The sequence below is a fragment of the Panthera pardus genome, unplaced genomic scaffold (genome assembly GCF_024362965.1).
Source record: "Panthera pardus isolate Hobbes unplaced genomic scaffold, ASM2436296v1 HiC_scaffold_7, whole genome shotgun sequence".
Classification (NCBI taxonomy): Eukaryota; Metazoa; Chordata; class Mammalia; order Carnivora; family Felidae; genus Panthera; species Panthera pardus.
This window is the reverse complement of record NW_026527002.1, coordinates 38631901-38656274: the sequence shown is the minus strand read 5'-3', so window position 1 is coordinate 38656274 and position 24374 is coordinate 38631901. Positions and strand designations below refer to the sequence as shown.

The 24374-nt window shown below is 42.0% G+C and overlaps 1 protein-coding gene across 8 annotated transcripts in view; it reads left to right on the top strand.

Moving 5' to 3' along the window:
- The window catches only part of RUNX1T1 (RUNX1 partner transcriptional co-repressor 1), a 141675-nt gene that overhangs the window by 90844 nt on the left and 26457 nt on the right, over window positions 1-24374 (top strand). For all 8 annotated transcript variants that reach the window (XM_019453440.2, XM_019453438.2, XM_019453439.2 and 5 more), the window contains 4 exons: window positions 436-617; window positions 12683-12933; window positions 17978-18063; window positions 18625-18826. In XM_019453440.2, coding sequence (XP_019308985.1) covers window positions 436-617; window positions 12683-12933; window positions 17978-18063; window positions 18625-18826 — 721 coding nt within the window. The remainder of the gene's footprint in view (window positions 1-435; window positions 618-12682; window positions 12934-17977; window positions 18064-18624; window positions 18827-24374) is intronic.

Here is a 24374-nt window from a genome sequence, read left to right as displayed (position 1 = left end):
CTGGCCAGAGGTATTTCACGGGGTTCACCTGTTTTACCTAGGTAGGTCACTAGATAGTTTGGATGTGTTAGGGAGCTCACCTCGAGGTTAACTGAACCGTATTTGTATTTCACGTCCCTTCCCTCTTCCCTGTGGAGATAGAAGTTGCTCACGGGTGGAGCCGGAAGCTGATATCCTATGGAGTTTATAATCCCGTTGTGTTGGAGTACGAAGGGACTCTAAAAGCAAACAGGTGCCACTTCCAAGGTTGTCCGGGACACCGAGGCGGGATCGGTGAGGTGGGCTCACAGAGGTGAGGCGCCCCACGTCTGGGGCGACCCAGGCTCAGGTGCTGTGCTGGGTCACGTGCACGCCAGTGTTGGAAAAAGCGGACCAGGTCCACTGGTTGGAAGGAGCCTCCCGGCCCGCCCTCTCATTCCTGTCGTGCTCCCACAGGCCAACTTGCCCCTGCTGCAGCGCGAGCTCCTCCACTGCGCAAGGCTGGCCAAACAGAACCCTGCCCAGTACCTCGCCCAGCATGAACAGCTGCTTCTGGATGCCAGCACCACCTCACCTGTTGACTCCTCAGAGCTGCTTCTCGATGTGAACGAAAACGGGAAGAGGCGAACTCCAGACAGGTGAGCGGTGGTGGGGGGAGGACCCTGGACTCACCGTGGCCTTTTCCTCCCATCTGTGGAACGAACACCGTGTTTCGCGTCACGTCTGAACTGCTGTCCCCTTGCAACACAGCACCGCGCTAGGGTGGCCGTCTCTGAGCTTGCGCTGGCCCGGGGTGGGGGGATGTTACAGAGCGATGATGAATCTCTGGCCCGTGTCAGTCAGTCTTTGGTGCAGGTTTATCGTCGTTAAAGGAAAAGGTGAAGATGAACAATATTCAGATATCCTAGGTGCCACTGATGGTCCTTAGACATACAGTCAAGACTGAGATTCTTATTTATTACATAATTCAACCCGACCACATATTTTGCCCTTCAGTGTTAGGAAATTTGCCGTTCCAGGTTTTCTCAGAACACAGTGGTTTTGAAGGCTGGCCTTTAGGCGTTGCTCAATAAACACAATGCAATAGCTTTTTCATTTGGGGTTTATTTGAGTTACGAGAAAACTTCTGGGAAGCTAGATGAACTGAGTGAAGATAGGCGTTAAGTTAATAGGATTAATAGATGGCATTTTTTGCTGAATAGTTTATCAGCCAATATTCATTCCATCAGACACTCTGCTCTCACACCTGAGAATTCTAAGAACTGTAAAACAAAGCCCCTTCTCCATGCAGCCCTACAAAGTGGTTGTTGAATAAGGCGTTTCCATGAAATTTCTCATGTGCCTGTTAAAATAATTTTCTTGAGGACCTCATTCTCCCATATAAATATTTTCTAATAGAGGAGTATGAAGCCTTATTAGCAGTATCCTGCATAGTATTTGTAAAAATACGGAACTGTATCCAAAGGAAACTGCATTCAGAAATGTGTTTGTCACGTGATTTGTCTCCTTTCTCTACTTACCCATTGTCTCTTTCTGCATTTCATCAGGCATGAATGTGACAGCCTTTGAGGGGGTTAACGTTCTGGCACAATTATGTTCCAGATTCATAGGAGCTTATGATCCTTGGAGCTACTCAGAGACATCTATCTGTGACCGACTTAGCTACCCTTAAATGTATTAGCTGCTTTGCAAATCAGGATGTTATTAAAAGCCAGCCAGTTTACATACAGTTATTACATAATCCTCTGTTAAGCAGTTTTCATGCTACAGTCTCTGGAATTTTTCTCCTCTGGACATAGGACCCTTTAGTGGTTTAAAATCCTAAAGCAAAAGGTTAAACGTTAGTTTACTTCTGACATGCCGTAGACCCACCTCCAAACATGACCTGCCTGCAGTGCCGCTTTCTCGTCTTTGCAAGCCGTATTTCCTCAGTCGTGTTGCAGCATTTGGTACTTTAGCTTTTAAAGGAAGCCGCTTAATCCAGGTGTCTGAGTGGTGTCCACATGATACTGAAAACCAAGAGCCAGCCTGAGGACAGATGACTCACAGGTACCTTACTCTGATTCTAACCCATTTACCCTGCAGGAAATCAGTGCTATGTGCAGGTATGGAGATGTTCAGGCTCCATTTTTCTAGGATCATATCAAAGAATTAGGGAGAGCGTAGATGGACACTTGGGAAGAAAACATTTGAGTGGACGCTCGGATACCAGGGAAAGGTTTAGATGGCTGGCATATAAAGGTAAAGATAATCCTATAGGGCAAAATTGGAAGTGGACACCACCTGTTCTAGAAACCCCAATTGCTGACTAGCAGACAGAACAGTTTCATTTCCTTCTCTATATTCCCAGCCCTTGCCCCACTGGTTTTCTTTCCAGTGTTTTCTATTTGAAGGTGTTGTGCCTGCAGACTTTGCTCAGACGACGCTGAGGTGAGCCTTGAGCAGTGTGCTAACACTGATATGGAAACTTCCTTTAAGTTCCACACATAATCAGCATTTTTGTTTTGGTGATCTGTAGCTGTATGTGCATGCATGTTTGCATTCGATCAAGTAGAACTTTCTTAAAAGAGCCTCCAGGCTTATTCTCCCTTCGGTTGTTCATCGAGAGTTGCTGGCGTCAGAATTCACACAGTTGCTCTTGGGCTGGAACATTCTTTTGCAAGTGGGACCCCGAAGTGTGTGTTTTAATGGAAGGATGGCAAGTGGCTTTCCTTAGACTTAGGAGGATGGGTAATGAGAACATGTTGTGTAAATACATTTGTATCTTGTGGGAATGTGATCAGAGCCAAGAAAATATGGGTCTCTACAGTATTTTTTTGCATATATTTTCTGCATCTTGTTTGCATATGCATTTTCCTCTTCTCTGGTTATTTATCTGTATATCCAGATCTACTATATGAAATTTTATAGAGTATGGAGCTGACAGCAGAGCTTTTTTTGTTTTACTGAATGTTTTGTTGGTGCATATGGTCTGACATGGATGAGCAGCCACGGTGAGATTTTGGAGTCTATTAAACTGGCTCATTAAAAAGATCAATCTGTTTCTGTAATAACACTGGGAACCATCAGTCACTAAAAGAGGGAAAAACTGACACCTGAGGAGAAAACACATTTTGGTAATTTGTTCATGACATGTCACGAACAAAAGAGCGCTCTATATTTTGTTTACAACTTTGGGGGCTCAAATTCTGTGACGGTTGCAGATTTAATCCACTGAACAGTCATCGTGAATTTCAGGGATGGGTTTTGGCAAATGTAGCCTTCTTCTCATCCTTAAATGTGATTGCCACTGGTTATTTTTTTTTCTTCTTCTTTTCTGAAACATTATTGTTATTTACAGAGAAATGAACACTCTGGGGGAATCTATGAAATTTTTTTATCTGTCAAAAAAAACAAAAACAAAAACAAACCTGAAATCTAGTCAACTTCCTTTTTAAAATATCTCCAGGGTGAATTTTCTGAACAACTATACTGAGTTGGTAGGTTTGTGGTAGAATAGTGTACAACCTGACTTAGAAAAAGACAATTTTCGTTTTAAAATCACGCCATTATTTAAAATGCTGAGGAAAGTAAATGGAAAATTCTGATTTCTACTCTTCGTTGACATTTAAAAGTTGATTGGTTATGGTAGACCTTTATTTTGTCACTCTGTGAAGGAAGAAGATGACGAAGGGGATGGGGACCTTCCTTGCACTGATTACACAAAGTGACCACTTTCTTTTCTTTTTTTTTAACGTTCATTTATTTTGAGACAGAGAGAGACAGAACATGAACAGGGGAGGGGCATAGGGAGAGGGAGACACAGAATCTGAAACAGGCTCCGGGCTCTGAGCTGTTAGCACAGAGCCCGACGCGGGGCTCGAACTCACGGACCGTGAGATCATGACCTGAGCCGAAGTCGGACACTTAACCGACCGAGCCACCCAGGCGCCCCCAAAGTGACCACTGTCAAAGATAAGACTAGAAGGGCACTCTTTAAAACTTCTCACCATGAGAGTCATGAAGCCACTCACGTTTTCATATGGGGTGAGGAGGGAAAGAACAATTAGACAAGGCTGCATTCCTTTGAGACTGCAAAATGGTTAAAAAAAACTTTAGGGTGAAAAAAAAAACCTGTGTTCCGTTAATTATCATTGCTACCTTTCTTTGCTCACAGCTTTGATATCGCAGCTTTGGGTCATAATGTGTCTTTTTAATACTGTATTCACACCTGTTCATGCTGATCTTCTGACTCAGAGAATCTTTCTTGCTTAAGAAATCCAGCTGAATGGTCTTTGGGTTTGTATGGGTAACACGAGTTCCACCTCCACCCCTTACTATTTCAAATGATCAATGTTAAATATTAATCCTCTTCTTCTAGGCCATCATTTTAATTTAACTATGCTTTAATTCGTTCTCAGCTTAACACATCGAGACTTTATTATGTAGGCCACATAGTTGCACTATTATATATTTCCTCCTCCCTCAATAATTAAATATTATTTTCTACAAAGACTTGTTTGACCTTTAGAATTCTGCAGCTTGTCAGCGGGGAGGGATCTTTGGGATCTACCAGGCCAACCCTTTCTCTTTAGGCTCGAGGAAACGAAGGCCCAAAGAACTTGCCTAAAGTCACAGAGCTTCTTAGTGGCAAACCCAGCATATTTACATACCTGAAATCTTGCAGTTCCACAAATTATGTTTTTTTTTTTTTAATTTTTTTAATGTTTATTTATTTTTGAGACAGAGAGAGACAGAGCATGAACGGGGGAGGGTCAGAGAGAGGGAGACACAGAATCGGAAACAGGCTCCAGGCTCCGAGCTGTCAGCACAGAGCCGGACGCGGGGCTCGAACTCATGGACCGCGAGATCATGACCTGAGCCGAAGTCGGCCGCCCAACCGACTGAGCCACCCAGGCGCCCCACAAATTATGTTTTAATATGCAGTCTAAATAAGCTCAACGAGAAATTAGGTGTCGTTCCCCCCCCCCCCCCTTACTTTCCCCCTTTACTCATTTCTGCCATGTAACTGCCCAAGTGGGTAAATGTGATAGTATAATCTGGGGGTTTACTATCCGGGACAGGATCCTCAGTCAGCCAGGTTTCCTGACTTAATGAGTAAGTTAAAAAATACTGAAGGTTGGAGGGTCAGAAAGCAGTCGTTTTGAAACCGTGTTGATTGAATGTTAAGATGGGTCATCATAGCACATGCCGGCTGAACCTACGAGGCCCATTTTTCCATTTCTGTAGAATAAGTGAGGTTTCGATGTTTTTGTCTTTCTAGAAAGAAAAGGTAGATACACTTTACAGGGAGTGGTAGGATTAACTGATGATGCAAGTAAGACTTAAGTTCGTATTGTCTTTTGCATTCAGTTGTCTATGACAAAATGTAGGGAATTTATGTTACATTCATGCATTCTTGTTTCGTGTCACAATCTTTTACGCAGTCTTGAGTTGCGTGAAGTGAGTAGTCATTCTTCTAGAGGTGACTTTTTTTTATATAGTCAGATCAATTGTGAAGGTTTCTAGTGAAATAGGATCAGGTTGCATTTACGTGATAAGAAGACTTGCATGGTTGTAGGGGATGTTTTGGTCTCTCCACACCAACCTCAGCATGAACTTGCCAGCCTTGCTTCTTGCTGCTCTCCTAGGGTCTAGCCCTGCTGAATACTCCTCATGCTTGAGTCTGCGTTCTGGTGATTTCTGTCCTTTTCCTTGGTTCTTGTATGTGATTCTATCCATACTTTATAGGCTAACTCAGTATCTACTATTTGAATGAAGGCTTCCCAATCATAACTACTAAAAATGGCTACCGTTTGGAGTGTCTGGGTGGCTTAGGTGGTTAAGCGTCCAACTCTTGGTTTTGGCTTAGGTCGTGATCTCATGGTTCGTGGTGTCTAGCCTCACGTCAGGCTCTGCACTGAGAGCGCTGGAGCCTCCTTGGGATTCTCTCTCTCCCTCTCTCTCTCCTTCTCCCTCTGCCCCTCCGCTGCTCACAAGCTCAATCTCTCTCCTTATCTCTCTGTATCTCTGTCTCAAAAATAACCTTAAAAAAATGGTTACTGTTTTCCTGAGCACTTAAGATGTGCCAGTCCTCACGCTAAATAACCGACATATTAATATATAGTAGGCCCCCGCCATCCGGGGGCATACGTTCCAAGCAGTCCCCCGCAGCGGATGCCTAAAACCACTCTGTATACTGTGTTTTTTCCTCTACGGACATACCTGCGATAAAGTTGGATTTACAAATTAGGCACAGTAAGAGATCAGCAACCACGTGAATAATATAGAACAGTTGTAACAACACGCTGTAATAAAAGTTTGTGTGAACGTGGTCTCAAAATATCTTACTCACCCTTCCTGTGATGAGGTGGGATGAAGGAATGCCCACGTGATGAGATGAAGTGACATGGATGACGTGGGCATCGCGATGTCGCATCAGGCTATGATAACAGGCCTTCAGATGATTCGTTAGAAGGAGGGTCATCTGCTCCAGGACTGCGGTTGACCATGGGAGCTGGGAAACCGCAGAGAGGGGGGGACTACCGTAGGGCACTTACTCTGATAGTCCTCCGGTGTACAGGCAGGCTGGAGAATGGGCCTGAGGTCACATGGCTTGTAAGAGGCACTGGTGGGATTCTGATCCTTCCTCCTCTGACTCAAACACCCATGCTCTTAGAGCTACGTTTCTTCTACCACCAGCCACTGAATGCCCCACCTCGAACACAAAGTGACTTGGTTAAGTTATTGAATGCCAAATGTGTGCTGGGCTCCGCACGCGGAGTTTTTCAGATAGCCCTCTTAGTAGCTCTGAGACCGCCATTCTCACTTTGTGGATGAAAACACACAGGCTCATAGGGGTTAAGCTTTCTAAGTTCCAGCAATCAGCAGTGCCAAAATCTGAAGCCCTCTCCATAGCCTCCGCTCTTTCGAGTGTCATCGTGGAGTGATCTTTATTCCTAACAGCCCAGTCCCCTCTTGTACTATTTTTATGCTACCTGCCAAATTCAGGTCCTGCATGGACGTATAGAAGCCTTATGTCTCTGATGAAATGATGTTTATTTCTTGCCAGCATGCTTCCAGATAAGTCTAGTACTGAGAGGTAATCATATGAGGAGGGTATTGGGGGGATCGTGAGTTGTGGCTCGGTCATCTTTGTATTCCCACTAAAGCTTAGGACAGCACATTACACACACTAGATGTCTGAACCAAAACAAAGGAAAACGCCACACGCACAACACGCATAACAACAACAATGCCAGCACTACTGGAACAAAGAAAGTTAAGCTGAATGCCGTCATTTCCAGGAGTATACCAAACGGGCTCTCCCTCAAGAATCTTGCTTGCTTGCTTTCTTACTTTCTTGCTTTCTCCTGTTTTAAAAGACACCTATCTGAAACAGCCACAACCATGAAAATCGCCATGAGTAGCCCAGGGACAAAATGCCATGACCGGTTCACTGATGGGAAAAAAACTGGAGGGCTCCAGTTGGAATTTCTAGATGAGAGAGTAAGAAAGCACAGTTTCAGAGAGAGGTCAGGAGCAGGAGAACGTGAGTACCTTGCAGTGGCCAGAAATTAGGAAAGGCACGGGGACAGCCAGCAGCAAGTACCCCAGCTGCTGAGCAGGTGGCAAGCTTTAGGAGACACGGGAGGCAAGACTCAGATGGCTCTGCAAACCCGCAGATTGTAATCTTTGAAGATCCAGGCGTGGTGGGTGTCTGTCTGGAGTGGCAAACGCCCACCTGCATCTTATTCACTCCTGAAAGTATTAGCATACTGCTCAGGAAGCTGTCTCCTGGGTGCTGCTTTAGCCGTGGAGAGACGAAGGCGCTTCTTGCCATATGGCCCAGCGGTGATGGTCCTGTGTCCTCCAGCTCTCTGTGCTCCCCCATCTTCCTCCAGGGAGATGGCAAGAACGTTGAAACCACCCTGGGGTGTCATGAAGAATTAGGTTTGATTTTCCTTTTAAGGAGGCAGGGTAGTTTGTTAATATATTTCATTTCAGATACATTACTCAACACCAGTGGGAAGGTGTTCTGTAAAATTTTTACCTAAACTCACCTAGTTCCTAACAATTCCTGAAGAGACCTTTGGCTGATTTGTGTTCTGAAAATAGGATGTCAAGAATGATATCCCTCCACTTTGGTTCAGCGTCCGGTTAGTCTCTGGGAACCTTAACAAATCACACGTGTTCGGAAAGGGAAGGAAGATGTATTTAAAGTTATTAATGTCTTTGGGCTTCTTGATCATACAACTGTTACCTCCTGAGATTTAAGTACGCACTTCTGAAATAGAAAAATACATGCGTATGTTTTGATTGTGACAGTCTGCTGGCATCTTAGCCCTGGCTCTGGCTGAGATGCTGGTTGAGGGAGACAGTGGTGGGAACAGCCCGAGATGAGGTGTCCTGGGGTAGGGCAGGGGGGTCTGTGCCAGGGAGTCAAGCCCTTGGCCGCACTTGATTAGGAGAGGAAAGTTGTAGCATGACTTCCAAGTTTCTGCTTGGGCGACTAGGTAGAAGGTGGCAAAATTGACCAGCACAGGAGGTACCAGAGAAGGATGAGGTCAGTTTGGACACGTCCTGTTTGAAATACCTGCAGTAACTCAAAGTGAGGACCCAGCACAGATATTGATTTGCAATAGCACTGAGGTTAGAATTTGTAAGTTGTTTTCCTTGCCATTCTGTCGCCTATTATGCTGTCCAGATTTGCATCTCTCTAGAACGGCAATCTTCATAGTGATATTTTCCGCCACATTTTTTTTTTTTGAGGAAAAAAAAATGCCTGTTCGAGTCATGTAGGAGATTGGTCCTCTCATTCTGTCTGTCATGATTTTATAATAACTTTTTCCATTTCCCTCATTTCCTTGAATGTTACATTGTTCTATATAAATAGGGATTATCAGCTCACACTAGTCAATCATAAGTTTTGAAATACTTTATGTAGAGGAAAATGTTTTAAAAATGTGTTGTTGTTGTTGTTGTTTTTTTCTAAAATGGTTCACAGCCTTTATTACTGAGGAGCTGGGGGGAAAACACAGCCTGAGATGCGGTAAAATGTAAATTCGGTCACCTCTTAAGTTTTGGGGTGTGTGTGTGTGTGTGTGTGTGTGTGTGTGTGTGTGTGTGTGTGTTTTAACACATATTGTTTGCCTTTGGTCCCATTTTATTGGACAGGAAACTGAAGCCAGAATGTTAACTTTCCCAAGGTCACACAGCTGAGTCCTGAATGGCCCTCTGTTCTTAGGGTCATCAGACTCTTGAGAGAGGAATGATTGGGATCTAAATGTTAAAGTAGTTGGGTTATGTTCAGGAGAATTTCTGCTGGGGAGATGGAATATTCTCAGGCTGATTTAAAAAACAAACAAACAAGAAAAATGCCTCCTGGAAATCTCTGAGACGTGACAGACTTCCCACTCGAATTTGAGTTATTTCAAGAGTATGCTGGGATGAGACAATGAAAAGCGATGGGACAGTTTGTTAGTTCAGCCCTATACGCTTTGAAAGGGCAACATATAAAGGGCTAATTTGGAATTTGCTCAAGCAAATGAGGTGGAGACAGTTGTAGGCATTTCTAAGAAGACGGCAAATAGTGCTTCAGATGTTTTAGTTACCTTTCTGGACATACATCCTTTGAATAGGGTTGCCCTTGTAACTGGACATGGTGATTTGTGGAAGCACCAGGGAGACTTCTTCATAGCTTTGTTTCTATGAGCCGTGAATGTTTTAATGCTTTGCTGGTAAAATATAGCTAACTTTGTGAGGTGATGAGCTTTATTGTTTCAATAGGCTAGCAGAGTCCTGGGACCCAGGATAGGACAGCAGGGACCTGATAGAAATGATAGGATAGACTCAGGACCTAGCCCTGCTTCTTAGATACTAATGTATCTATTCTACTAATGTAGAAACTAATGTTTAGGGGGGGAAAGCTTCGTTTTTCATAATAATAGGTCATCGAAGTAACAGCACTGATCAGACAGCTGATCTGAGGGTTCAAGTACATAACATATCCAACCACTTGGAAAATTATAAGAATTCTTCCAGTGTTGTGTGTTGCTGTTATCATTGAACCAGGAGAGACAAAACCAGTACGTTGTGTGGTTTGACAGCTGAGTCAGAGATATTTGTGTATTTAGAAATTCGACAGGGGCTGCTACAAGGTATTTAGAGGATAGTTTTTATTTTTGCGCCAAAAATCAGCTACAAATATTTATAAATTGTCCAAAGCAAAGAACAGAGAAGTTCTCTGTCGGCTAATGTGGTTGACTTTGACACCGTCGGGCCAGAGGACCATTAGCCCTGTGTGTTTTGATCATGACCCTGATGGCATAAGTGACCTGTAGATGTAAACAGAATAATTGAATTGCAGGATTTTCAAGCTAGCAAGGACCTCAGAAATCATCTAGTCCAGTGGTTTTCAAACTTGATATTAGCAGCAGACTTTTTCCTTTAAAATGGAACCTTAGGTGGAACCCCAACTGGTAAAACAGAAAAGAATAAGGGGTTTCCTCTGGCCCTTGAAATCTTGATTGTTTGGGGGAAAAGTTCTTCATTACCTGCAGAATCCCTTAAAAGCACCTCAGGTGGCACAGTTTGAAAACCACTGATCTAGTCCAACCCTTTCATTTTACAGATGAGCAAACTGAGGTCCAGAGAGGTTAAGTGGCTTGCCCAAGGTCACACAGCTAGTCGTGGAAGAGCCAGGACTAGATCTCAGGTCTCTTGATTCCCAGTCCAGTGCTCTTTCCACTACACCACCCTGCCGGTAAGGTAGGTGCTGTGTTAGCATTATGTTCGTAGCTACTAATAGTCTTCAGTATTTTCCAACTGATTTATGCTGGTCATGCACATTGAATGTTGAAGTGTGTTATTCAGAAATGTAGAGGATATGAAAATACAGATTCGAATGACATGAATATATTCTGAGAAGATAAATTGATAGCTAGAATGTTCCCTTTCACTTTTGAAAATTATTTTAAAGCAGTGCATTTAGCTAATGTCTGAGATACGTTGGGCATTTTAGTCTGTTATCGATGATCGGTATGTATGGAGTCAATGTGTTTCAGACACATGCTCTGATGGGGCGGCATTAAGACTTCTGGCTGCCACTCTCATGAGGACCATGCCCTGCTGTCATTTCCAACGTTGCCCAGACTCCTGTCTCTAGAACGGTGCATCTTTATTCGGCATGCAGTGGGCATATATTCATTTCACATTGAACCCTGCAGAGTTTCAGTTCTCTGTGTGCTTGGGCCTTCTGTCTCTAACTCCTCCATCTTCCTCAACCGGTGTGTATAAACTGTCACCAAGGCTCTACCCTAAAGGGACATACAGGATGGTTCATGATAGAATCTTACTGCTCTAATCTCTGCATCTCTGTTGTTGAGTTAGTTTCCACGCAGATCCTTCTGGTATCATCAGACAGAGTATCCTGGATAGTAGGAAACCAAGAAAAGTGTCTTAAAAGGTCTCTATGCTATTGTCACCCACCTAAAACCAAAAGGCATGTGGAAATCTACAGTTACTGTGACTTGGTAGAATTGTCGTGGGGAAATTTCCCTGGGAAAATAGGTGTTATCACTGGCCTAAGGACAGAGTACTGGTCTTGTGGGGAGAGCCAAACACCAAGGAAACAATTAATTTAGGAGCTGTGATTTCAGTCAGTGTTGGATGTGGATCATTCTTATCTTACTGGATATACTGAGTGGGTCTCTAAGAATAGAGATATATACAGCCCCCAAATATTTCTTTAGCCCTATTTCTGTTTGAGACTCGAGGAGCAGTGATTAGTTATCAGGGCTCATTGGTAGACTGTATTCCTTCTGAAAGCCAAGTTCAAAGCTCTGCGTATCACATCACGAAGTACAGTCAGGGTGTGCCCATCTTGCCCTGAGACCTGATGACAGGTCACATAAGCTCTCTGGGCGAGCTTCCTCTGCTTTAAGGGGGGGCTTACTTCCAGGTGGCTGTTTATGACTGCTGATGAATGATCTCGGTGACAAAGGCAATGTCAGACTCCCAGACATGGCATGGCTTTGCTGTTTTAGTTCAGTTGGGTCAGCCCTTTGCAGTAGAACTTTCTGGGATGATGGAAATGTTCTGTATCTGTGCAGTCCGATACCGTTGCCAGAGGTGGTGATTGAGTACCCGAAATGTGGCTACTGCTAATGAAGGACTGAATTTTAAGCTTAATTTCAGTTAGCTTCCAGTGAAATTTAGACAGCTGCATGTAGCTATGGTATTGGGCAACACAGCTCTTAGATGTTCTGACATGAAAGTCAGATGCCAAGTTGGATAAATGGAACAGACTCCCCTTAAGAATTCATCAAGAGAGTGATGCCACACTACCTTGATGAATCTTCATCGAAGATAGTTCAGTTTTAGGGTAATTTGTTTGAAATCAGGTACTCATTTTTGAATGAAAGTGTTAACCATAGAGGGAGGTTGGGATTCCTCTTACTTGTGACCCAGCCAGCTGAGTTTCAACTGAAAAGATATTTGCTAACTTGAGGAGTGGACTCATTTTCTCATGTGTGCAGTCTTGTGATTCTTTAGGCCTCAGTATGGGTTTCAGTGAATTCCCATAGGTCTTCTGGGAAGCTGAGTTTTAGAAAGTTTCTGGCCAATAAAGAAGCATTCTGTTTATATTATAAGTTCAAATGTGAGTATCTGAACTATGCTGGCTTTTGAGTAACATGACGCAACTCTTTTCTTCCCCCTTTAGAACCAAAGAAAATGGCTTTGACAGAGAGCCTTTGCACTCAGAACATCCAAGCAAGCGACCATGCACTATTAGCCCAGGCCAGCGGTACAGTCCAAATAACGGCTTGTCCTACCAGCCCAATGGCCTGCCTCACCCCACCCCACCTCCACCTCAGCATTACCGTTTGGATGATATGGCCATTGCCCACCACTACAGGGACTCCTATCGACACCCCAGCCACAGGGACCTCAGGGACAGAAACAGACCTATGGGTAAGACTGAAGGATCTGTTCACTTCTTATGGGATTGGAGGCGTAAAGACTCACTCATTACTTCTCAACTGAACTTGAGGCTTGAAATCTGTGATAGGGGTAAAAATTCTCCTTCCTTTCTTTTTATTGTCTCCTTTATGAGAACACTTGGCTAGTATTAATATGTTCTTTAACAGCTGTGCTTTCTCTCTCAGTTACTTACAGTCTTCATGGCAGCAGGCTAACTTTTTTTTTTTTTTTTTTTTTGGAAGGGGGCATCTGCATTAATAATAGGGGCGCCTGGGTGGCTCAGTCAGTTAAGTGTCGACTTCGGCTCAGGTCACGATCTCGCAGTCTGTGGGTTCGAGCCCTGCGTTGGGCGCTGTGCTGACAGCTCAGAGCCCGGAGCCTGCTTCAGATTCTGTGTCTCCCTCTCTCTCTGCCTCTCCCCCGCTCATGCTCTGTCTCTCTTTCTGTCTCTCAAAAATAAACATTAAAAAAATTTTTTTTTCAATTAAGTCCTCAACAAATGCAAAGTGAATTTTTAGTTTAACATTAGAGATTTCGTATGCAGCCTGTCTGCCATAGATACATTTTTTTAATGTTAAAATATTTTTTTTTTCCTCTCATTGTACTTTTATTTCAGATAGTCTCAGAGTTCAGTTTACTTTTCCCAGTCTGTGTGATATTCTGTATTTGAAAAATATGACATGGCATGATGTCTCTGGCTTAAATCAACAGGTGTTCTTTGAGGAATGATGTGGTACTCTTTTCACCTGAAAGTGACAGTGATTGAATTTAGTATTGACAGTTTTGTGTCATAGATCAAAGTACCAGAGAAAGAATGAGTTTGGGTAAATATGTGTTCCATCCGCCTGGGTTCATTCCTTCTTTACATAAAGCTACTGAAGCGAAGCGTTTAGGAGACATTGCCTTCTAAAGAGCAAGTGTCCGCCATGACAAATAAGAGGGAAGATGAACAAGGTAAGATTTGACACACGGCGCCAGAGCCCTGTTCCTGGGCTCTTGTAATTCTCATTTTGACGAATTGAGCTACTTGTAAACTGAGAGCAACAGTCGATCATTTCTCCCTTTTCCATCTCCTGTGTCAGCCAAGTCACCACATGCCAGCAGGACTTCTTCAGTCAGCTGATTGTTGATGAACTTTCCTGACGTGGTAGACCCGGTGGACAGGATAGAGAAAACAGCAAGGGGTGACGTCTAAGTGGGAAACCAGAACACAGAGCTGAGGGTGCGGAACTTAGGGAAACACAGCCAGCCAGTTGTCTGCTGGGAAACACAACCAGCCAGTTGTCTGCTGCTCGAATAGCAGAGGCAGAGTTTTTAGCCACAGAGATGGCGTGATGAGCAACAGTTTGTGTTCAGTTTCTCACTAGGCTGCTAATGGGCAGGGCTGCCACATCGGGGTCTTTTGGCTTTCTACAAAACTTAACCCTCCAAATGTTCAGAAAGCAGAAAGGTGGGGGGGGGGGGGTGGTGAGGGTGACAAGAGGGGCAGTTGAGGCCCCGGTTGTGAGATAGTAAACCAGTAGTTCTGTTGCCCCACAACGGTCATTTCTACATTTACATAGCGTGTTAGGCAAATGGCTAAGCATACAATTTGTGCTTCCGTAAAAGCCAACCTGTCTAGTGTTCTCTCAGGTACCATTTCTGAAGAGCTCTCAAAAATGGTTATGTTATTTCTCAATCTGGATCAACATTTTGACCCCCAAATCAAATGTGGTAACAACCTCCTTCTAAGCAAAGGCCCTGTCATTTACTTAGGGCTTCCTGCCCCCAAGCCATAATTGCTCATTTTTAAATAGAAGTGGAGTCCCCAGTTCATTGTGAGACAGTTCAAGATATCCACTCTTGTAGGTGTTAAGGAATGGCCTCTTTTTTAGGCGGCAGCAAATGCTATTTTATAAAATATTAGTTCCAGTGCACTATAAAGTAATCAGCACAGAAGTAATTATGCTTATGTGCAATGATTATGTTTTCATCTAGTAATGTAAAATATTCCTTTATGAATTCTATCTGTACCCACTGGTTTTATGTGATTTTTCTTCAGACCACATTCCTTACCTTTTAATTATATTAGCTTATGAAGCTAATAGTGCTAATCTCTATAAATATGTGCAACTACTTAACCATCCCTAAAGTCTGGCAGAGTTTAGTGTGTGTTAATGTAAAATAAAATCTTGATGTACGAGTAACACATTGTGGTGTTACATTAGGCTGCCATTTTGAGAATATAAAAATTGTCATAAAAGTATACTTGGTCTGGTATGACTTATAAATGCCTGTTATGTAGAGACATACACTCACTAGAATCTTTTAATTAATAAAATACCTTTATAAGCAACATTAGTTTATAAGTAAACTTCGAGTTTTAGTCTAGTTAGCTAAAATCTTCTGAACTATACGAACCAGTTAGAATTCAACACTATTGTTAAATTGCCCACAAATGAACATGTGCTCTTTAATGATTATGAGCTATTTTCCCATAGTATATCCCTCTGGTATTATGAATAGAAATAAAAAGTGCGGTAATGAATATTTAAGTATCTGAAATAGAGAAATTAATAAATGTAAAATTTTGAGTTGTCTTAGTTTTTCCTTTTTAAAGATTTGATTCTACCTAACAAATGACCTTCAGAGTTCAGAAGCAGCAAATGATACATTTTCTCACCAAGTACTTGGGGTCCAACATGTTTCTAATGTACGTTTTTTTTGTTGTTGTTGCTAATTTTTTTTCAACCTTTATTTATTTTTGAGAAAGAGACAGTGCAAGCAGGGGAGGAGCAGAGAAAGAGGGAGACACAGAATCTGAAGCAGGCTCCAGGCTCCAGGCTCCAGGCTCCAGGCTCCAAGCAATCAGCACAGAGCCTGACACGGAGCTCGAACTCAAAAACCGTGAGATCGTGACCTGAGCTGAAGTCGGACACCCAGCCGACTGAGCCACCCAGGCACCCCTGTACATTTTTTTTTTTTAATGAGATGAAGCTTAGCAGTATGCTACAAATGTTGGAATCTCATTAGCCACAGACATCTTGTTGCTCATTAATATTATTCCAGGTGTTAGAGCTTGTATCCTCACTGGTTTAGATCTGCTGAATTTTTGAAAAAAAATTTTAAATGTTTATTTTTTTGAGAGAGAGAGAGAGAGAGAGAGAGCAAGCACAAGTGGGGGAGGGGCAGAGAGAGAGAGAGAGAGAGAGAGAGAGAGAGGGGGACAGAGGATCCAAAGTGGGCTCTTCACTGACAGCAATGAGTCCAGTGCAGGGCTTGAACTCATGAACCATGAGATCATGACGTGAGCCTAAGTTAGCCATTAAAGCAACTGAGCCACCCGAGCACCCTTGAATTTTTGAAACTTTTGAGACCTCTGGAGTTCTTGGTCCTTAAAAGCAAATAGTAAGATGCTTCCATTGTGAAAGTCGATGCCATATTTATATCTTCATCACTCTCTGGTTGTTTTCTGTGATGACTCATTCAACGGTAGTGTTTTTTTTTTCCCCCTAAAACACAAGCAACAAATAAGTCAACAAAAATTACATATTTGCAAACATTTCAACTTGAAATAGTCACAACAAACAGAGTAATAACTAAATATTATTTCCCCCAGTGTCTTTTCTATTACGCAAATTAACACATATTTGCAATGTTACTTTTTTACCAATAGGTGGCATTGACAATTTTAACTTTAAAAATGAATCTCCGAACATGCTCTAATTAGACAAGGATGGTGTGAAGTGTTTTATATTTAGATCTTTATTTAATTGGAGAAAGCACTATCCTGCATTTGTTCACTTCTATTAGTTATAAATTAAATCGCACTTCATGGTTGGCTGAAAAAGAGTCATGTGACTCATCCTCTTTATTTCTCTAAATCAGGTAAAAGAGGGGACTTCTAACCTCTCTGATTCCACAGAAAATAAAGTGTAACATCTCCTAACTCTTACTGTCCTTTAACTCCTACACAATGTCCTCTTGAGAAGGAGCCTGGATGCCCAGAAGACAAAACCACGCTACACTTAATCTGCTATTCAGAGTAACAGTGTGCGAAGTGCTAACCCAAAAGGAGTTTGAATCATTTAAAATGGAAAACATTGCCATAGTCCAATGCCTTTCCTTTGTAGTGGACAATAAGCTGTTTCATCCATGATGGATTTGTAGGAGGAGCAACATGTTTCCGGGGGTCTCTGATCACAGCCTTCCACCCTGTTCTCTCAGTGAGACACATTTATTTTCCGTTTTGATGAGCCTCCTACCTGATTGCTCACGTTCACTGCCGTCGTTACTCACTTGGTGCACATTTCCAGGTTACGTGTTTGGGTTGTACCTTAACTCTGATGTTAAAGAGCATTAATTACCGCTAGAGATTACCAATTGGGATTTTCAGCTTCTTGGCTTGGATGCGAGACATTTGTCCAAACTTATGTCTGGTGTGTTGAATTTTTTCATAAAGGATGTCCAATTTATTTCTTTTTGTTAATGTTTTGGTAAATTGAGTGAGTATACGTTGCTTTCACCTTGTGCCAGCCCAATTTCATCATGGAGGTCTACGCAACAGGATTGTGTTCCTTTACCCATGCTGAAATGCGGAGAAATTTTACCATGCTTGTTTTAAGAAAGCATAACCCTGTCCGCGTAAAGTGATTTGTGCTGTCTTTATTTTTAATGCTAGAAAGCTACACTTTGAAACCACTTAATGTCCGCTTGTGGTTTCTTGTATTTGTTAAGAGGATATATTTATTTTTCACTTTGGGAACATTCTATGGATAACGGACTCAGCGCACGGTGTCCCTTTACTCCGCATCTCTTCATATGTAAAGGAAAGCGTTCTGACCAGATGACCTCTAAAATTCCTTTCAGTTTTAGCATTTTATCACTCAATGAAGAGCCCGTTCGGTAATTGTGAATCTGAGTATGACTTGTGTCTCCATCCAGAATCGAATGTATTTTCACATCATTTAGTTTAGTCTTTGCTAAGTGCCTGTGTGCATATGGATTATGTCCCGAATGCTTTAGGGTGATTCAGCCTTCTTCTGTACATTCATAGGGTTGCATGGCACACGTCAAGAAGAAATGATTGATCACAGACTAACAGACAGAGAATGGGCAGAGGAATGGAAACATCTTGACCATGTAAGATGTCGGTAATCATTTAGGTTAAATATGTCTTGAAAAGAATTGGAGTGGGGTTCTATGATAAAATAGAAATGTTGGAGATGCTTTGAGGGTATTGTGTTTAGTGCTATCCTTGAGAAACCTAATGAGTGGGAACATTTGAAATCAAATCTAGGATTTGATTTCTACGTTGATAACAAAGCCACTAACGTAAGAGAGATGTGAGGTCGTGGAAAGGAGTCCTCAAGGCCAGATCAGTGGGTTCCTGTTTTATCGCAAACGGGTCATTTAGTTTATACAGTAATGGGATTAGTATTTGGAAGTTGGCTGTGTGCCTTCAGCTGAAATCTCTGTCGTGAGTCATGTTCACGCCTCCCACGTTTCACTCTCATTCCCATTGAGTTTACTCATCTGTTGGGTCTCCGTTTCAAATCTGACCTTTGAAGATACTAGACTGAAGCCTTCAGGAATAAAATCACATCCCTCATCGTCCTAAAAGAGTTTGTTTCACTGCCCACCAGAGTCTCTTGCGTTGTGGTGATTGCTGTGTTCTTCCCCTGTGCCCCGTTTCTCACACAGCTGTTAAACTGCATAATGGACATGGTGGAGAAAACACGACGATCTCTCACTGTACTAAGGCGATGTCAGGAAGCAGACCGGGAGGAGCTGAATTACTGGATCCGGCGCTACAGTGACGCCGAGGACTTGAAAAAGGGTGGCGGTGGCAGCAGCAGCCACTCAAGGCAGCAGAGTCCTGTCAACCCAGACCCAGTCGCATTAGGTACCTTTTCTTTGGATGGACCTACTGAACAGACACTGCTTACCGTCTTAATGCTGGTTGCATATTTAATCTGTCTTTTCAAAAATAAAGGATGTGCGGGGCATTCTAGGACGATAAACACTTGACATCCCCAGATAGGCCTCATCTCTCCGTTAGGAAGCCGGGCGCACATTGGCTTATACAGAGCGGGTCACAAAACTTAACCTCCTTTCCCAGGGTCCTGTTGGGCTTAGGGCAGAGCTTCAAAGCCAGACCAGAATGTCATCTGCATCACTCACACGTGTGCCTCTTCATAGCACAGCTCTTTGGACCCTGTCTCCAGTCTGCAAGAACAAAATCTCAAGGAGCGGGCCCCAAGCTTCTGTAGCTTCTAGTAAGCCCTCCGGGGCGCTGAATTCTGCCGCTGCACACGGTATTTGAGACGTATGGTGTCTGATTTTTCATTCAAGACACAGCCTCTGAGATAACCTTGTTTTCTAGCTCTGTCTTTTATTTTAATAAAACACTTAACCAGGAAGAGACACCTATTAGTTCTGTAGTTTCCCCACTGCCACTTGCAAATTAGTAACGAAGGTGGCACTGTTGTCCAGTGACTTGACCTTGACTTAAGCTCGCGTAAATTCTTCATGAATTCTAGTTCTATACAGGACTGTTTATATAGCCGTGCTTTAGAAGTTGAATACTCAATATGTGGTCGTATTTTATATTAATATGTGAGTATTGTTGGGGTTATAAATAGAATACCGTCACAAATACATGGAAAAATCCTGAGCCCGGGAGAACTTTTGAGTGGCCTGTGAACTTTTGCCTTACAATTAATAACAAGATGTCACCGTTTACACTGCTGGCCACGACACGTGTGTTCCATCTGAGTAAACTTAGTGGTGATGGATGTGTGTTGATCTGTGTTCTGTCATTTCGTTTTCGTCCTTGCTTAGCTACATACCTGTCAGCTAACTCAGGTTAGGGCACAGTCCAGTTCGTGCCACAAACGAAACTAATGACATACACGTGCTGATCAGGCTCGTGACTTTGGCCTCATTTATTGCCCATGGCTGATTCTCAAAAATTAAAAACTTGTATGTAGTGGCTGTGGATCATAGTATCTTTTTTGTTAAAATTATTCCTTAGGCAGTAAAGTTTGCTTTGTGCTTAGGTTTGTGGATTGCTACTGGTCGCTGAATGCTGAATGCCCATTACCGTAATAAGTGTTAGAGTAAGAAAGACTCCAAGTCACTTACTTTACTCTCTGGGCGTTATTCTAAAGTGTGTTTTAAAGACAAATGTGCATTTATTAGGTTTTGTTAAGGCAAGCAATGAAAATAGGTTTCACTTTAATTTGAACCAACGATGGTCCACATAAAACTATTTAGAGCCGAGCTGAGTAAACATCCTGGTTTTCTTTTTCTTATTATGAATAAAAAATTGGCTAATCGTGATAGGCGTTTTCAGGACAAATAAGGAAGATATTTGTAAACATCCAGTATAGGCAAAAATTGAGAACCTTAAAGTAAATACAAGTTTAGGAGTAGAGGTGTTCAGTTTAACCTGCTTTATTGAACAGATTCGTTGAGTCAGTACTTACTTCTCGAATGTTTATTGTGTGCCAGGCATTGTGCTAGGCAGTGAGATAAAGGAAATTCTTCTTTCCTTCCCTTGAGGAACTTTTAGTCTATTGGAAAGATAGGCAGGGCCATAGCTGGGGGCCTGGTATCAGATGCCACGTCAGGTCGGTTCCCTGAACTGACAAGACGAGTATTATCTGCTGCCTACTATAAAAGAAAAAGTTCAGAAACCGATAGGACTTAATGCCTACGTGTGTTATTTTCAGCACGCAGAATCTAGAATGCCTTCGATTGTCACCACTATTGCATACACATTTGGGTGATGCAATTGTGTATTCTCCAGGAAGCTGGGTTTAGTTTCCCTGCTAATTAAAAGAATAAAGTTGGTTTCAAAACTTCTTAGGAGTACATAAACTAAATTATTTCCTGTGATGCTTCATGAACTCATAGTTTTGGTAATACGAGGTTGCTTTGACATTAAGCTTTTGTGGATGGTATTATTCAAAGACTACAAGCATTTGCTTTCTTTGTTTGGACTCTGACTGTTTTCTTTTAACAAACAGTCATGCCCCTTAGGGACACAGAACCCTAGATTGCCTTTCAAGAAACCATCACAACTTTAGAGGTTAACTTGTCAAGAGCCACACGATGTGCAAGTTTAAGCATCCCGCATGTTATTTCGTTGTGCGTCCTTTCTTAGCCTTGAACTCTTTCAGTTTTGTTTCGTGGGGCTGGGCTGTGGCTCTAAGACAGCCGGTGGTTTGTAAACATGGACCACAGGCATTCACATTAGGCGCTTCCTAAGGTTCTCTCCTAGGTTTTAGAGTTGAATGTATAGATGTGTAAACAGAGGAGCGGAGATTACTGGCTGATGAGTCTATTTTCTGCTTCTGGAAAGTGTGGAGTGGCATATGTGTGTGTATAGATAAGAGCTATGGATATGTCTGTATCTTCACGTACTCATAGATTTCCATATCCTACAGTAACGGTACACATGTTTCTTTTAGACCGATTCTCTCAGTTCTGCAGCTGCTTCCAAGGTCAAATGAGACCTGCAGAACTTCAGAATGATAATATAGGAGATTATCTTTAGTTCCAAATATTTCCTTGGTTACCTCCCTAGCTTGGAAACACTGGCAGTGTTTAAGTCACACACAAACGTTCTGAACATTTTTAAACTGCATTTGGAGGGGACTGGACAGAGAACATAACCTCCATGACTGCTGTGTTATATTTACTGACTCCCGTTCTCACTTTTGAAATACATCCATAGTGTTAAGTCAGTGTGAGGGATTAGCAAGAGAGCATGATTAATCTATTACCAATTAAATTTCGGGATTTTTCCCCAGATATTAAATAAAGGCCATTTTGAATAGCCTCTTGAACAAATTTAAAAATTGAGTACATACTGAACCCGTGATGTTATTTCTACTCTTTAAGTCAAAATCAGGTTGATATCTTGAAGGACTCTTCAAAATAATTGGGTTTTTTTTTCCCCCTAGAGATGAGATTTGTGTTATTTTTGTTGTTAACTCTTCACTTTGCAGGAAAAACTCCAAATATTCAAATACTCAAGTTAGAAAGCTAATTCTTAACCCAGTTGTCTCTGTTTTCAAAGTATGACTTGTTCTTTGTACACTGAAGTTTTGTTACGTTGTGAATTTCACTGAAGAGCGAGTTAATGCCATCAGAATTGACGGATACAATCACTGAAATAGAATTGCCTTTGTATGTGCAGGTAGGTAGCTGCCCGTTAGCACTTCCCGCGCTCCCTCAGTGTTTATCTGGATCCCTCTGCTGCTGTTTTTCTCCACCTTTGTCTCCATTGCCCTTTTCTCTCAATGTGCTACTTGTATCACTCTCTTGGCTCCTGACATTTTATTTACTTTAAATTACTTTCTTTTTACTGCCTGTGGACTGTTCTAGAATCTTTCTACAGCTCATCTTGTATTTGTGTGCCTTCCTTCTGTGTTTCTCAAGAAGTCTTTTATACCATTAGAGTTAAGAGAAGTATCTAATGATGGACTAATGTCGGAGCCTGAAACATATATCTTTGAAACAGGAATACATTTTTCCCTGTGTGTGTGTGTGTGTGTGTGTGTGTGTGTGAGTGTGTGTGCGTGCGTGTGTTGTGAATGTGTGAATGTTGTGATGACAGTGTATGGAATTTTGAAAATACCTGCATGTATGTTTTGGTGAGGGTTTAACTCTTGCCAGAAAGGGAAATGTCAGAAAGAGGTTTTTGTTTCTTTTAAATGGGATGTAGAGTCAAGTTATTCATTCATAAAACGCTCAGAAATTCCAAGTTTGGCAAATTGATACCACCCTTGTCTCAAGTAGATTGGTAGGGAAATTGGTATTTTAAAATTACACTGGTCAGAAAGCTTTATGATTGTCATATAATCGAATTATAGAATTTCTCATTACTGTCGAAAACCTCAGGAAATCTAGCGTGAAGGTTAAAAGCACAGATTGTTTGGATGCGAGCTTCTACTCCACCCCTTCCTAGTTTCGTCACCTTTGGCAAGTAACTCTCTGTGCCTCACTTTCCTCATCTATAAAATGGGGATGTTTCTGTATCAGATGAGTTAATAGGTATAAATCATACAGTGCTCGACCTGTAGTAGAGTAATAGCTGTTGCTATTATGTCTAGCATGTAATCTCAAAAAGTACTTTAAAGGATAGTGGTGGGATAGTGTTTTTGCTTCGTATACAAGATTATAAAATTAGAGTAGATTCTTAGGTATTTTTTCATTCTGGAAATATCTCCAGTTTTTAGGTAGCTGCTTTATTTAACAAGCAGAAAAACTAGAAAAGGGGAATTCTGTTTTAGACTCAGTAAATACGTTGTACCTTTGAGGCCCTACTTCCTAATACAAGGCTATAGAAAAATAGTTTTCTCCCAACCAAAGAAATACATCTTTTCTTACCATCAGATTACAAAAACCACAACACGTTATTCACAGTATATCTGCATATAAAAGTTTAGTGTTTTATACACTTATATTGATTCCTTTAAACCACACCATGAAATTCATTTCAAGACCATTCAGCTCAGCTCCTAAGGAAAGCGCCTACTGTATTTAAGTGTGTTGGGTTAAAAAAGATGGGAGTATTAGTTAAATATTCCCATCTTTTAAAAACAAGGAAAGATGATTACCTCCTCAAGCGCTGGGTACTTTTACTGTTAAAAACAGAAATCCTAGTGTAGTTCTGGCTTCTAGGTTTGGTTTGGGCTTCTGGGACACAATATTGAAGCTTTGGAATTTATTATCCTTAAAAATAATAAGTAGGATTTATAAAGACGAACTCACCTCACCTGTCCTTTCCTTTGACGGTTTTTGTGATCGATATTATCATGATCTCAGCCTCATTCTGCCCACTACAGGATGAAGGCCATACCTAGGTGCTGCCAAGTTTTGAGCCTTGCTGTCCTGGGTCAAATGAGGTCCCATTGGTTCTCCAAAGGCTATCAGCTCATCCCTTCATATATATTGATGGCGGCCCTTGATGTTTCTAGTATCCAATGGTCTCCATTCTTTCGTAAGTGTAGCGCATCTTCCATCTCATACATTGTAGATTGCTTTTTCTGTTCTTCCACGTTTCTGGTAACAACTCCCGCGCCTTGACACAGTCTCCTCTTTGCATAGATGTGTTGTCCTCCGGAGGCCCCTCCTCTTCTCCTCTCACCCCCAAGCAATTTGCTTCCCAGAGCGAGCCATACTGATGTAGGGCTTTTCTACAATTCTGCAGTTTTGAAATAGTTATGTATGTATACATTTCACATTTTAAGCCATCTCTTACCTTTGTTTCTGTGACTACGTTTTACAACAGCTATCCATTTTATAGCAACTGGTATTTTATAGGTGGTTAATATTTAATGGTTTAAAAATTAGGTTCTTTAAAATCTGGGCCTTAAAAACATAAGGTATTTTGCATAGGTTTGTCTAGAGCAGTCAATATTCTATCCTAAGGAAGCCTT